Source organism: Bacillus rossius, chromosome 16 (genome assembly GCF_032445375.1).
Source record: "Bacillus rossius redtenbacheri isolate Brsri chromosome 16, Brsri_v3, whole genome shotgun sequence".
NCBI classification, from domain to species: Eukaryota; Metazoa; Arthropoda; class Insecta; order Phasmatodea; family Bacillidae; genus Bacillus; species Bacillus rossius.
In genome coordinates this window covers 18357019-18370808 of record NC_086343.1, presented here as the reverse complement: position 1 = coordinate 18370808, position 13790 = coordinate 18357019, and the positions used below count along the sequence as shown (strand labels likewise).

At 36.1% G+C, this 13790-nt stretch overlaps 1 protein-coding gene across 1 annotated transcript; it reads left to right on the top strand.

Moving 5' to 3' along the window:
- Positions 1-90: 90 nt before the first annotated feature.
- Positions 91-12975, top strand: LOC134540289 (spliceosome-associated protein CWC27 homolog). The gene is made up of 9 exons (XM_063382948.1): positions 91-262; positions 1652-1861; positions 3515-3715; positions 4152-4297; positions 6823-7047; positions 8599-8760; positions 10968-11155; positions 11911-12073; positions 12654-12975. Exons 1-9 carry the CDS (start codon positions 221-223, stop codon positions 12814-12816), a joined length of 1500 nt encoding a protein of 499 aa, XP_063239018.1. The 5' UTR covers positions 91-220; the 3' UTR covers positions 12817-12975.
- Positions 12976-13790: the final 815 nt, after the last annotated feature.

The following is a 13790-nucleotide window of genomic DNA, read 5'->3' as shown; positions in this document are numbered from 1 at the left end:
ATTCACAACGTAATAATTTTAAATCTACGTTGTAAATTATCATAGTTTACATATATGAACGGTGCTTTCTATATATATGCTGTAATGTTTGACATTTTTACTTATTACAGTTGCAGAATGCTGTGTAAACAAATATGGCGTTGAATGTGTTTACCTCGTTTTACAGAGCAAGAATTTAAATAATTATATTTATTAATCTTAAAATTACTTTTGATAAAAAATGAGTAACATATACATACAAGAACCACCAACGAGTGGAAAGGTAACTGCTCTAAACTTAGAGCATGAGTACAAACCATAGGGTAATGGAATTGTTCTTATATGTCGAATTTTGAATAGATAAACTAATCGCAGAAGAGTGTTTAGTTCCCGATACCATAACAATATTAAGATGTTACCAACATCTCGGCGCTGACGTCATTTCTACCCCAACTTTCTTGCAGGATTAGCGCAGGAGTATGGGGGCTTTGGCGGGGGAACATTTAGATGCTTGTATTGCAAAATACGTTTCTTAAGCCCTGCCCAATCTTGTTTATAACACGTTACAGTTACCTATACTACAATCCCACCCGTTTTAATAAATTTTGTGATACCACTTTTTATATAGTTTGTTCAACCATGATTTAAAAGTCCCGGGTGTAGCAATAGCAAATAAAACACACACAATACCACAATACACCTGTTATTTAACACAGCAAACAAAATGCATATAAACACTGCTACATATCACTGAAACATTTAAAAACCATAATAAACCAGTTACCTTGTCTGGTTTAGTGGCAATAATCATTTACATTCAATATTGCACTTGTATTATATATGTTTCTATATATATATATATATATATATATATATATATATATATATATATATATATATATATATATATATATATATATATATATATATATATATATATATATATATATATATATATATATATATATATATATATATATATATATATATATATATATATATATATATATATATATATATAGAAACATATATATATATAATTTTACAGTAAAATTTTTTTACTATTTCACCATTAAATTCATTCAGTATCACAAAACACGAACTGACACTTCCTTCGACACTACAAAAATCACAACCGCACATTCATTTTCTGTGCCTTCCATAAATTTATTCAGTGTAAATAAACATGGCCTTTTATTTCTCTTGTGACTACTCGCTCATTGCTGCATAAGATTCAATAAATTCATACTAATTTCCTTTCACTTACTGTAAACTTATTTAATCTCATACCTGTTTATCAAGATATTCCATTCTACTGTTACTTCACTCCTACTCAGACCACAAAAGCTTATTTGACCCCAAAACTCACCGCACTCTTATCATTTATATTTATTTTCACAACCAATATTCATACTTACACTGCTACCAAATTACCCTTTGTTTCTCCATTCTAATATGAATTCATTAGCCAACCTCCATGACATTATATAGTTCCCCTAATTTTTTTCCACCCATTAAAAATCATGGTATCGTGTTGTGAACATGACCCTTTTAATAATTAAAAGCATGCCAATCTTAATGATGTCAGATTAAAGAGCATCGACAAGTACCTTAAAAATTTATCTTAACCAATTTAATAACCTGTAATGGGTTATACATATTATTTTGGCAGGTTTTACTGAAAACAACGGTGGGAGACATCGACCTAGAGCTGTGGTCCAAGGAAGCGCCGAAGGCCAGCAGGAACTTCGTCCAGCTCTGCTTGGAAGGCTACTACGATGGCACGGTGTTCCACAGGGTGGTCAAGGGCTTCATCGTCCAAGGCGGCGATCCCACCGGAACAGGCACGGGAGGAGAAAGTGTCTACGGACATCCGTTTAAGGTAGATGGGCTAAAGCGGCCCATGCACTTTTTGTTCCTACTAGCAAATGTTTATCGTGGGAATGTTGTCAAATGTGAGCTATAGTTAGAAACGAGCGTTTATAATAAATTGCGATGAAACAGAAATAACACCGAAATTTATGTCAATGCATCATATAACACTATATCACAAGTTAAAACATCATAACTTACATCACCAAAATGTGAAATTAAGCAGCATTTAAACAAATCTTAACTCAAATCATGAACAATCAATTCTCTACTATTAAAATAATAGTACCTCCAATTCCCCCCCCCCCCCCCCCCCCCCCCCCCCCATCCCTCACAAGTGTGGTAATTAGGAGGCATGGTTCCAAAAATATATTTTGATTCAGGTCACAAAGCTGGGGTAAATTTGTGTTCAACCAACAACCGAAAAGTTTACATAAAAAACAGTTTTACTGAAAATAAACTAAGCAAACATAAATTTTTATGGTAAAAATGACATGAAATCCAGATTCAGATTTATATTAAAAAAAAGCGGTGAAGGTTATAGTTATGGAGTTAGGAAATGCTATGACGTGTTGAAGTCACTTTTTAATCTCGCCATTGCCTTATTCTTTTCCCCAAAACATTGCAGAAATAGTGCTCGATAACATCTGATAATGGTTGGTAAGTATGAACTAGAATCTCCATCGTTAAAAACATTCACTTTCATAAAAAAAAATTAAACTGTTTCCACAATGCAAACACTACACTTCAGCCAATGTTTTGGATGTCCATAAATATGGTGCAACAAATTAGCTGAAGATAAAAAATGTAGAATTGGCTACCCCTTGATTATAGTAGATATATGACAGAAAAAAAAAACTTTTTTAATTTTCCAAATGTACAAGCAACATTATGGCATATTGCTTAGCCATCAAAATGCCAGCTAGTACATAATTGGAATTAATCTGTTTAGTGTGGGCCAAACAACTTGCAAGCTGGGTTCCATAGATCAATCAAAACGCTTTGCTCGGAACCAAATAGTGCCGATTGGGCGCGGTCCAGTTACACATCAACTGTTCTAAAAACATCAGTCATCTTAGTGACGCTGGTGCGTGTATCTACACGCAGCTTTACTTGCACATGAGTGATTCGCACCTCGTTCTGTTGCTTCCAGAATAAGAACCGAAACATGTCTGTCACTAGCTTCCTCATAACGTTTATGATAACACTTCTTTCTATGCTGCAAATCACGTTGTTGGTTTTTCAGTGCGTACTGCTCGGCTCCATTGCTTGTTAAGCCCTAAAGGGTCAACATATTTAGAACATGTATAGGACTTGAAGAACAATTGAGTGCCAAAGGAGATTTTTCAACCTCCTTGAACACATCTCACTGACATACGTTCTCTTCAAATCCGTGAATCCACCCGAAAAAAATTTGAATGCGCACGGCGTAATTGTTGCCGTATAAAAGAATGTTCTGAACTGAAGCATGCCGGACCAAATAATGGCGATTGTATACGATAAAAATACATTATTACTAATCTATTTCCCCTTTCTTCCCACTCACCCCTCATGCTGACAGCTCAAGAAATGCTTGTCCCACGCTTTAAGAGCTCAAAATTAGGGTGTTCTTGTCTAAATAAACAATACTTTCAATAAATAGTGTGGTTTAATTTTCTTTCAGGATGAATTCCACTCTCGCTTGCGATTCAACCGGAGGGGCCTCCTGGCCATGGCGAACGCGGGGAAGAACGACAATGGATCCCAGTTTTTCTTCACGCTTGCCGCGACCCCAGAGCTGCAGAACAAGCATACGATCTTCGGGAAAGTCACGGGTGAAACCTTATTTAACATGCTGAAACTAGAAGACGCCTTAGTGGACAGGGTATGATCACATTTTTATTGCTGGCTGTATAGAAAAAATTTTTTTACTTTACTCTTTCCAATTTTTTTTTCTGATGGGTTTTTTTTTTGTTCATTTAACTTCATTGTAGATTCTTTTACTCCAAAATGTAAATAAGTTTCTTTTAAACATAGTCAAAGTCATAAATTGTAATGTTTATTAATATTGCTAATATTTTTATTTTTATTTTTACCTTACAAACAAATTTATTTAATGTTATTTGTATTCTTCAGTACAGTTGTTTCCAGGGTTCAAATGGTATTTTTACGTGTGTTTATTTTTTATCAATTTTATATGCAGTTTATTTTCATTTTTTCCTTCTTGAAAGCATGCTGGCAAAATATTGGGGCCATTAATGGGTCCAGTTTAAAATCATGGAATAAGAATGTTTTTTTTTTGTCTTTACCATTTTTTCCAGGATGACAGACCTGTTTACCCTCAAAAGGTAATTAAAACAGAAGTTTTGTTGAACCCGTTCCCTGACATTGTCCCTAGATGTGTTCCAAAAGATGAGGAAGTCAAAGAAGAAAAGAAGAAGAAAAAAGACAAAAGCAGTGGCGTTAAGTAAGTGTCATATTCTGGTCAGTTATGTAACTTTGTACTAGTTATTCTAATTACCTTTAAAGATCTTGTTTTAGAATACAGCATAAAATAACTTTGAATTTCTTGTAGTTAACTGTCTCTAATTAAGTTCCAAGTAACCGTAACTAAAAATTTTTATGATATTTATGTTTTCAACCAAATGAAGATATGTATGGCTAAAGAAATGTAATGGAAAAAATACTTGTATGTACCGTCAATATAAGATTCCTTAATAGCTGTTAGCACTGGACAAATGGTGTGGTAAGAGAGACAGACGGTTAGGTAATGCACACATCCAGCAATGTGTTCAGTTTCCCATTGTGGTGCAGATTTAGGTGTTAACAAAGCATACCAAGTCAGTAAAATTATATATGTGGATGTTGAAATAAAGTAGAATGCCACTCATCCAGACAATGGTTAGTCTCGACGGGATTTACAATTTACTGTAGTTTTTTTTTTTATACTGTACAGTCAATTAATTTTGAATTTTAATCACTAGGATGTTGTTAATGTTGTTTTATCAGTCCTATATTAGTTCGTAGGTTAAAAACGTAGGTCTACATATACATTAGTATTGTCACTAAAATTAAGCTGTAGGAAAAGTTGTACAGTAAGTCCTCGGTTTACGTCGGGGTTACGTTCCTGAAAACCGCGACGTAAATAGAAACGACGCAAAATGAGCCATGTTTCATGCCACCGGCCGACCACGGCCCAAGGTCGGCCAGAAGCGCTGGCATACAGACGTGACAACGGGCAATTTTATCAGCAAATGACAACCGACAGCGTGGGAAACAAGTCCAACTAGTACTTCTCAGCTTTATAGAATGGTTATTTAACCAGCTGCTTTATTACCTTTCTTTATTGAAATATAAAAACAGATATATAGTACATACTGTACGTAAGAGCAGGAAGCGTCCGTCATGATGTATGATAAGATAAGGCGGTGAACGTGTAGCTTACGTTATATAGCATAAATTAACTACCGAAGGAAACAAAGAATTATAAACTAATTATATACGGTGTTTTGGTTAAAATAAAGGTTTACGGTCATTGTAAACAACGTTATTGTGAATCGGCGACAACTTAAATTGAAACATGAGTACTCAAACATTAGCGACGTTAATCCGAAACGACGTAAATCGGTACGACGTAAATAGAGGACTTACTGTATGTATTTATCAAAGAAAAAAAAAAAATTGATTTTCATAGCTTTACTGATCTAAAACTTTGTTACGCATTTTAAGGCAAATTCTATTAAATCCTAACTTTCGGTGATCCGGACAGGGTAAGGTCCCATCTAGTCGGGATTAGCAGGACACTACTGTAGTATGTTTCCAGATGAAATCAAACCTGTCGGTTGAAAACCTTACATTCGTACTTTGCAGTTTGTCGTTGGACACATGTGCATGTAATATTAAATTTTTTAACCTTTGTTTGTCGTTCAAAATGTATCAGTACTTCAGTCATTACACAAAAATACAACACGTCCATCATCTTTGCTGCATATTTTTTATTGCCTCATGAACACACTCGTTTTATGTGAAGTAAACTACAGTAGTGACCACAGCAATTCTGCAGTTACTTGGCGTTACCCCAAATGTACACTTGAACCATTTGGTGACTTCGGGTTATCTTTCTCTACTCTAGTTTTTGTGACCAGCATGCTTTGTGATATTGCAGTGTCTCTGTGATGCAGCCTAGTTACATGTATACAAGATAACTTCAAAATATAAGCTTAACCCAATTAATCCAATTGATTAATTAATTAATTTATTTATTTATTGCCTTATTTTGATTGGCGAAGTTAAGGCGTTTCACCTAAATGAATAAATTTCTGTAAATGAAAACTGCCTCTTTACGGTTGTTAGCTTATTGCACTGCCAATTTTTTCAAGTAAAATATGTACACATAAGAATTTTTTTGTGGTTTTATTTAATTTAGAAAAGCATGCAAAAGTTGTATTTTTTTTTTTCAAAACTGAAATATAGTGTAATTTGTAGGTACCGTATTTGTATGTACGAATATTTAAATTTTTAGTCATTTGAAATATTAGTATTATTTTTTTAAATAAAATTTATGTAACAGCTAATTTCATGATAATGATGCTAATTTATAAAATAATTTATGCAAATTTTGACAAAAATTTTTTAAAAAATGCCAAACTTTCCAGCCCTAACTATAGCAGTGTTTAAACTTAGTGTGAAAATAAATAAATTTTTTTAATAGAAATCTCGGGTGTGAGGATTCTAATTGCTGCAAATATTTTCATGGTCTTTAATAATTTTGTTTCTTTTGAAAATGCAGAGTATTATTAAACTTTACTTGTTAACCAAAAAAAAAAAAGTATAAAGGCATGTTTTAATCACCGACACCGAGCAAAATTTTATTCAAAACCGTAGCATAAGTGCAAAATTATTTGTCAACAGTCTTACCAGTGAGCAGAAAAATTATAATTTGGGTTTTGGGTTTCCCTTGACACGAACTGTATGCATTTCGATTGTGCGCAGGAACTTCAAGCTGCTGTCGTTCGGCGAGGAGGCGGAGGAGGACGAGGAGGAGACGATCGAGGCGAACAAGAAGTACTCGGGCCGCAGCAAGTCCACGCACGACCTGCTGGACGACCCCAGCCTGAGCGCGGTGGCGGCCGTCGGCGGCCCCGAGGGCGGCGAGGACGGCCGCGACTCCGACCTCAGCGGTGACGAGGACTCCCGCGCGGCGCAGGGGAAAGATGAGTGAGTCCGAAATTTACACTGTCTTAAGGGGCCCGCCTGATCAGGGGCTTTGAATATATATACTGTATAGAAGTCGCGAGTGGATAGGATTTACTCTATGTTTTTCAGGAGCGTATGATGAGCAGCTTGGGATCTTCACCGCTGCAGGGCGCTGCCGTAACGCTCTGTATCGTCTCAGGTTGTTATTTACACGTTAGAGCGCAGCACTGTCGCCCGCTGTCATTCCCCCGCACCCCCAACCCAACATTCACTGCAGCTCAAGGTCGTTCAACGGGAGTTTGAGGGTAGGGATGAGAGGTGGGGCAGAGGGTGGGTGGAGGACAATGCATGTTTGAGGGAGGGTGGGGAAGGGGTGTTTGAAGAGTTCGACACTTGTCCGCTAGGGACCACCACAAGTCGATGCCCTAGAGATGGTGGCGATTGCGGCGGTGAATTAACCAACTATGTACCTCAAACCGTATTAGAAATTTTAACCTGGGCTGGCGACTTCTATACAGTATATTTATATTCAAAGTCAGGGGTGAGTTTGTGTTGTGCAACGCTCGCTGGTACTTCCAGTGCAGTATCTCCTCTAATCACAAGGCTTTGGACTGGCGTGCAGTCTTTTCATCGTAGCTATGAGATTTTAGCAGTAACCGTAACATTACATGGCGGAGAAATGAAGATCAAAGGTGTAATACGAGTCCCTGGGGTGCTTTCAAGATTCTTTACCGGGGGGCGTGTTTCATGTCTAGTAAGTATAGTATGAACTCACACATTTTAAACAGATTTCACTCTTCTGTGAATACAGTTCAAAAACAAAATACGGAAACAGGACCGGTCGTCCATCCTCAGCGCGTTCTCGAATGCTTCTCGTGTAAACAGGCACCTGTCTGATATCTTGAGCAGTTTTTTTTAATTGCGTGGTTTTTCTGAAGCTTCGCACTCTGTATGTGTGGCCGGGTAGGCGGGGGCCCTAATGTGTCATGCTCTTGTAGTCTTTTGATGAACTCATATCTGTATATAAATGCACAGTTTCATCACCATATATTGATAGGAAGAAATAATATATGTTATTAATCTATTTTAGTACAAAATTAAAACTAACTAATAACCAATGCAAGCAGAATGTTTTTTGGAACTTTAATCACAATGGTCGCAATTTCGTGTTGCTTTATAGTGACTTAAAAACATAGTTTGTAATATCTGTAATGTTTTACTCAATGTAAGCTAAGAAAGCAGTTTACGTATTTGGATTTTTTTTTTCCCCCGGTTTTAATTGAAATATAGCTATATCTTTTAGAAACTGTTTTTTTTATATAAAAACATAACCTTTGTCCATCTGGAATAGTGAAGCTTTAAAACATTAAAAGAATTTTTGAATTTCTGTCCAAAAGTTTTCAAGTTTATTTCTTATTAACAAACTAATTAATTTACTTCCCCTTTTTATAATATTAGTATTTATAGATACCGGGAAAAAATTGTGCAGTTTAATCATTTACTGTGAATTTAATCTGTTTTGTACATGCAGTGTATATTTAAGCTGGTGGTAAAGGTCTTCGTACTTTTCAGCGAAGAAATGAAGCGGATCATGACAAAGCTGAAGAGGAAGTTGGAGGAACAGCCACCGGAAACCTCGCGAGGCAAGGATGTCAAGGATTCAGCAAGGGATGATGAAGAAGAAGAGGAATATGACTTTGGCAAGGAAAGACGGGACCAGAAATCACGAGAAGCGTGAGTTGCAACGGTTTTGTGAATGCTGGTTTTTGCCCTTAAACGGTTCCGCCTGTACTTCTAATCTGGGTCCTGTACAAGTCTAATAAACCGTGAAAATTTATTTGTGGCGAGCCAATGGTTTTAGTCTGTCTTTTAATTACTAATTTTCACGCTCTTGTTTTACTACCTTGCTATACTTCTCACTAAATCTCAATATTATCTGTTCGAAAAGGAGTACCAAACTAATTACTCTACTATTTACATATGTCGTGGAGTTTGACTCACTCTTGTTGTTCCTGATCTGCGCATCATCTGTTCCAGAACATTACATACACTGCTTAACCTGGTTGAGTTTGGAAAGATTAACATTGAGGAGACTGTGCTGAGTGTAATTGAATTGCTTTGGCCAGCAAGATGCAAGCACCCATCCTTGTAAAAGCATATTTGTTGCAATAACAGAAATGCAGTTCAATAAGCAACCAGTAATTTGAAGAGAAAAGTTAACGGATATATTTATTCACAGGCCATGGTGGTTGTAGAAAGACACACAGAAATATAAAAACATGATACACAGTTTGTTACTTTTTTTGGGTTAGACCTCCTCTCCATCTCATGCCACTAGTCTGTGAGTACCTCAGGCTTGAAGGGTGTTGGAGTAGGGGAACCAAAATTTTGAGTAACAAAAAATTGCTTACAAGTAAATGCTTTTCGAAAATTAGCAAATAATTTTCTAAAATTTTTTAAAACTTGTTAAAAATGTTTAACACTAATGCACAGAAGTATAATTTTTACAGGAATCTTGTAGTAACACACTAAACCCATTCTTAATCTCATAGTCCCTATCTCATAAGTGAACATTTGACATGTCCAACAAAAATAGTTTTTATTTTTTGTTCACAGCCCGTAAGCCATCCGTGAGAGCTGCAGATACTTAACTGACTGTCTTTTGGAATACTCACCTTCCTATTTGCATTAAGAAAGTTATGCGACATGTCTGGAGTTGGTCTAGAGCTGAAAATTCTGGCTTAGTGTGTTTGTCTTTGTCTGGTGACATGCAGTCAAACCTCAATAATACAAACCTGAAGGGACTATAATTTTGTCACTTTGTAATAATGAGGTTTGTATTAACCATATTATTATAATATTTAATCACAATTTTTATGTAATTTATAAATTAAAATTAAATTAAAAATATTTTTTTATAATTTAGTTCACTAATCCTTCACTTTGCACGACTAATTAGTTCCTAAAAAATGTTTGTGGTATTTGAAATTGCGTATTCTGAAACATTAGTCTCCATAAATACAAGGCTATTAATAATTTACTTAATGTGTTCCAAAATGTGTAGGGAAATATTCTTCACATAATACAAATGCGTAGAGTAACACTCAAAGATAAATATGACACACCATTTATCTTAATAAGCCTACCATAGAGTATGACAAATACGACACCGTGTAACGGGAGATAGGTAGTTATGTACCTACTTATCGTCAGTCGGCTGGTTGACTTTCCCGCCCGGGCGTGACCAACTCAAGTCACGTACCTTTCCACGAACTTTCCAAGCCATCATTTACTGGCAGTGAAACCAATATTACTGCCTGGATATTTACATTTTGATTTTTCAAAAATTAAAGTGCTTATTCGCATATCACCGCTTGGTTCACATCAATCCTGTCAAGCCGTGATTTTTTTTTTTTGCACAATTTATTTAACAACCTTTTCCATGTGAACTCTCTGTTAATTTCTGTTCCAGTGTCTAATGTCAAATATATTCCCGCTAATACAACCAACGGCATCAGACTTATATATATATATAAACTTTTGGTAAGAGTCCTTATTCTTTACGATTGTGCGCACAGTTGACTTGCTTAAAACTAAAGTGCGAGCAACATAAGTGTGGCCTTCATGACATTAAGTATGCCGTAATACTTCTAGTTTTGTCTCAAGTACTTAAAACTGATGCATTATGCTCTCACTTGGAAGCCATGATTCCAATATGATTCCAACTACAGATGCTTGCGCACATACGATTACCGGCAGACGAATAGGCAGACGTTCTTTTTTGTTGTGTACCAACAATGAATCGATCTTCACAATAAATTGTAAACAATACTGCTTTTTAATAAATTTCTTTTAGCATAATCTCTGAAGCAATTTGATAAGATAATCAATACATAATATATTCTTTGTCTTAATTGTTTTTTTAAATGTTTCGGTTGCAGAGAGAACATCAGGAAGGAAATAAGAGACTTGAAACGTGGGATGCAGAATGCAAAAAAAAGGAAAGAGGTTGAAGAAGAAGAAAATGAAAGAAATGTGAAAGTAAAGGAAGAAAATGAAGATGTTGTCAAAGAGTACAAGGAGGAAAAAGAAAAGTACAAAGAAAAAAAAAGTCAGATACCTAAAAAAGGTAGGTAATTCTCCATTTTATCAATGAATAACACTTTAATGTTAGTTAATACAATGAATAATATCAAAATACAATGTATCATCATGTTAGCAAATTCAATTCAAATTGCAAAAGTGTCGCATTTGATCTCCCAAACATTTAATGGATGTTATTTAGTAGTTTGTGCCAATAATTTATTGATCAATTGGTCTGGGATAATGAATTTTTTTCCTGTTTTGTCAAATTATTTTTATGTTTTGAATATGTATATCTTTAAATTCTGGTGGATTTGTGCTCACCTGTTTGACACACAAGTGAAGCTAGAACATGTTTGAAATATAAGTATTAAAAAAAAATTTTTTGAACCAATTTTTTGCAAGAAGAATTATTGCAGACAATGGTGGGTGCATAGGAGTCATTAATAATAAAAAAATATTTATTCTTTCATTCCCCTGAAATTTGATATGTTTGTTTGTCTGTTTATAAATCAAGCAATGTATAGGAAGGGCCTTCAAACTTAAAAAATTGAAGGAATAGTAAAAAATAATCTATCCCATTAGTATAGTGGTTTTGGTAAAATTTTCAAATTCCTTGTTTAATTGAGGGGGTGGAGTTCCCCTAACACCCAATCATCCGTAACTCCTCCTCCCATTTCCACCTTCTTTCCCAAAATTCGAAGCTGGGTTGGCCCGTGAGTGAATCTAATCCTTTTTTTTCTCTAGCTGAAGCATTTTGATAAACCAGCAGTGTCTCCATGAATCGTTTCTCTCGCACAGGTGTGTCTCGGGAGAGTTTGACTCTCGCTATGCTCGCCAAGTTCCAGAAGAAACTAGCTACCGCTAAAGAGCAGGTACAGGAGAACTCTGACGACGAAGAAAAAAACCCGGAGCACCCAGTAGCCGAGGTCGATGACGACGATGATGACAACAGTGAGAGCTGGTAAGAAACTGACACTTAGCACACGGACATTCCTGCTTGTCACAGCTCGATGTAATTTATTGGCACGTGTGAAACCCAAATAGTTGTAACACTAGAACTCTCAGCTAGCTCAACATTTGGTCTAGAGTTCACATTCATTAACACTTGAAGAAATTTGTTGCGATTTGAGACTGTATTTGTGTTCCCAAATAACTGTTACTGCCGATGATTGGTTCCTGAAATAATGTCTCTCGTACATAAAACTTTTTTGACGTGACGTCTAATAAATCGATGAACGCCGGCTGCACGCATGTGCCTGTGTGCTATCCACTACTCACTAATGAAATCTAAACTCCACAATTTGTTGCTATTAGCTGTGTTGTGCCTTCAGTATTCAAGACTGTGGTTTTAAAAGGTTGTGTCAATGTTGTAAAGATATATAACTATAACAAAGCATTAAAGAAAGGTCTATACATATATAATAATTACAGTGTAAATCTCTTGCTATTGTAAAATTGATTGTTTAATATCCTAACTTAGTTTTGACCAGCAGTTGTGTTCGCTGTTGTGCACACTAAGGAATGGTTTGCCATATTTGCAGGTTGACTCACAAATTAAGGTTTGAAGAGAAAGTCCCAGTTTTGGCCAAAGATGCAAGCACAAAGAATGACGATTGGTTCGAAATTTTCGATCCCCGAAACCCAATCAACAAGAGGAGAAGAGAAGCCAGCAAACAAGCGATGAAGAGCAAAGAGAGGAAGTGAAGGACAGGAGGTTGCTGTTAGCACTTGTCATTAGTTCTGGCTTCCAATAATGCTGACTTCAGCTTGTAAATATATAAATCAAACTTTCGTACATTATTTATGTTTTAAATCACCTATATATTTTCAAGTTAGTCAGAAAATAAAAATTATTATTTCTAATTTTTTTTTTTTTAATCTCCTATGGGATTGTATTTACTAGACAGTTGCTTGGACTCTTTGTCATCAGCTAGTCACAACGGGTGTGGGACATGAAGAAATTCCTGGAGCAGACACGAAACATCACTGATGTTAACCTGGCTCCTCTTGGATTTTACTTATACTAATTTAAGCTAAATTTGGCTTCTCTTCTTTCTCCTCATATGCCTTATTCTCCTCCAAACTCTTCTTATTCTTCTTCCCTGGCAGTTTGAGCACATCTTTATTGTGAGGGTGTTCAGTTTTTCAGTGGGAGGCCAAGCGGTTCTAATTATTTTCAGTCGCCTGCTCTTGGGTAAAAGAAAAATATTGGAGAAGGGGGGGGGGGGGGGATTTTTCTCTCAAAGTGGTGTTTCATCGCCACTTCTGGTGAATGCTGGTGTCTTTCCTTCCCCGATTTCCCCCCCCCCCCCTCCCCACCCCCGCAGTTAATAGTGCTGGCTGGTGTTTGGCGTCAAGCGGTTGGCAAGCTCTTAATGCACAAATTAAAAAAAGGAAATCTGAGTGCATTTTTCAATTTCTTTAGAATCATGTATTCATTGCCTGCTCCAAACTTTCACCTAACCACATTTTTCCCTTCAGATGTGCAGATGGTTAGAGGAAAAATAATGCATGCGTGGCTGTGTGGCGTTGCCAATATTGAAATGACTTGACCCTCAATCATTGTGAGGGGTAGCAAAGAGATTTACTTGCCTGAGGACCATGCCCTCATTTTATTTGGAATCACGGGTTATTTGGTAAAATTTTTAATAACTGGAAGCCAGTGACAAACATTTAGG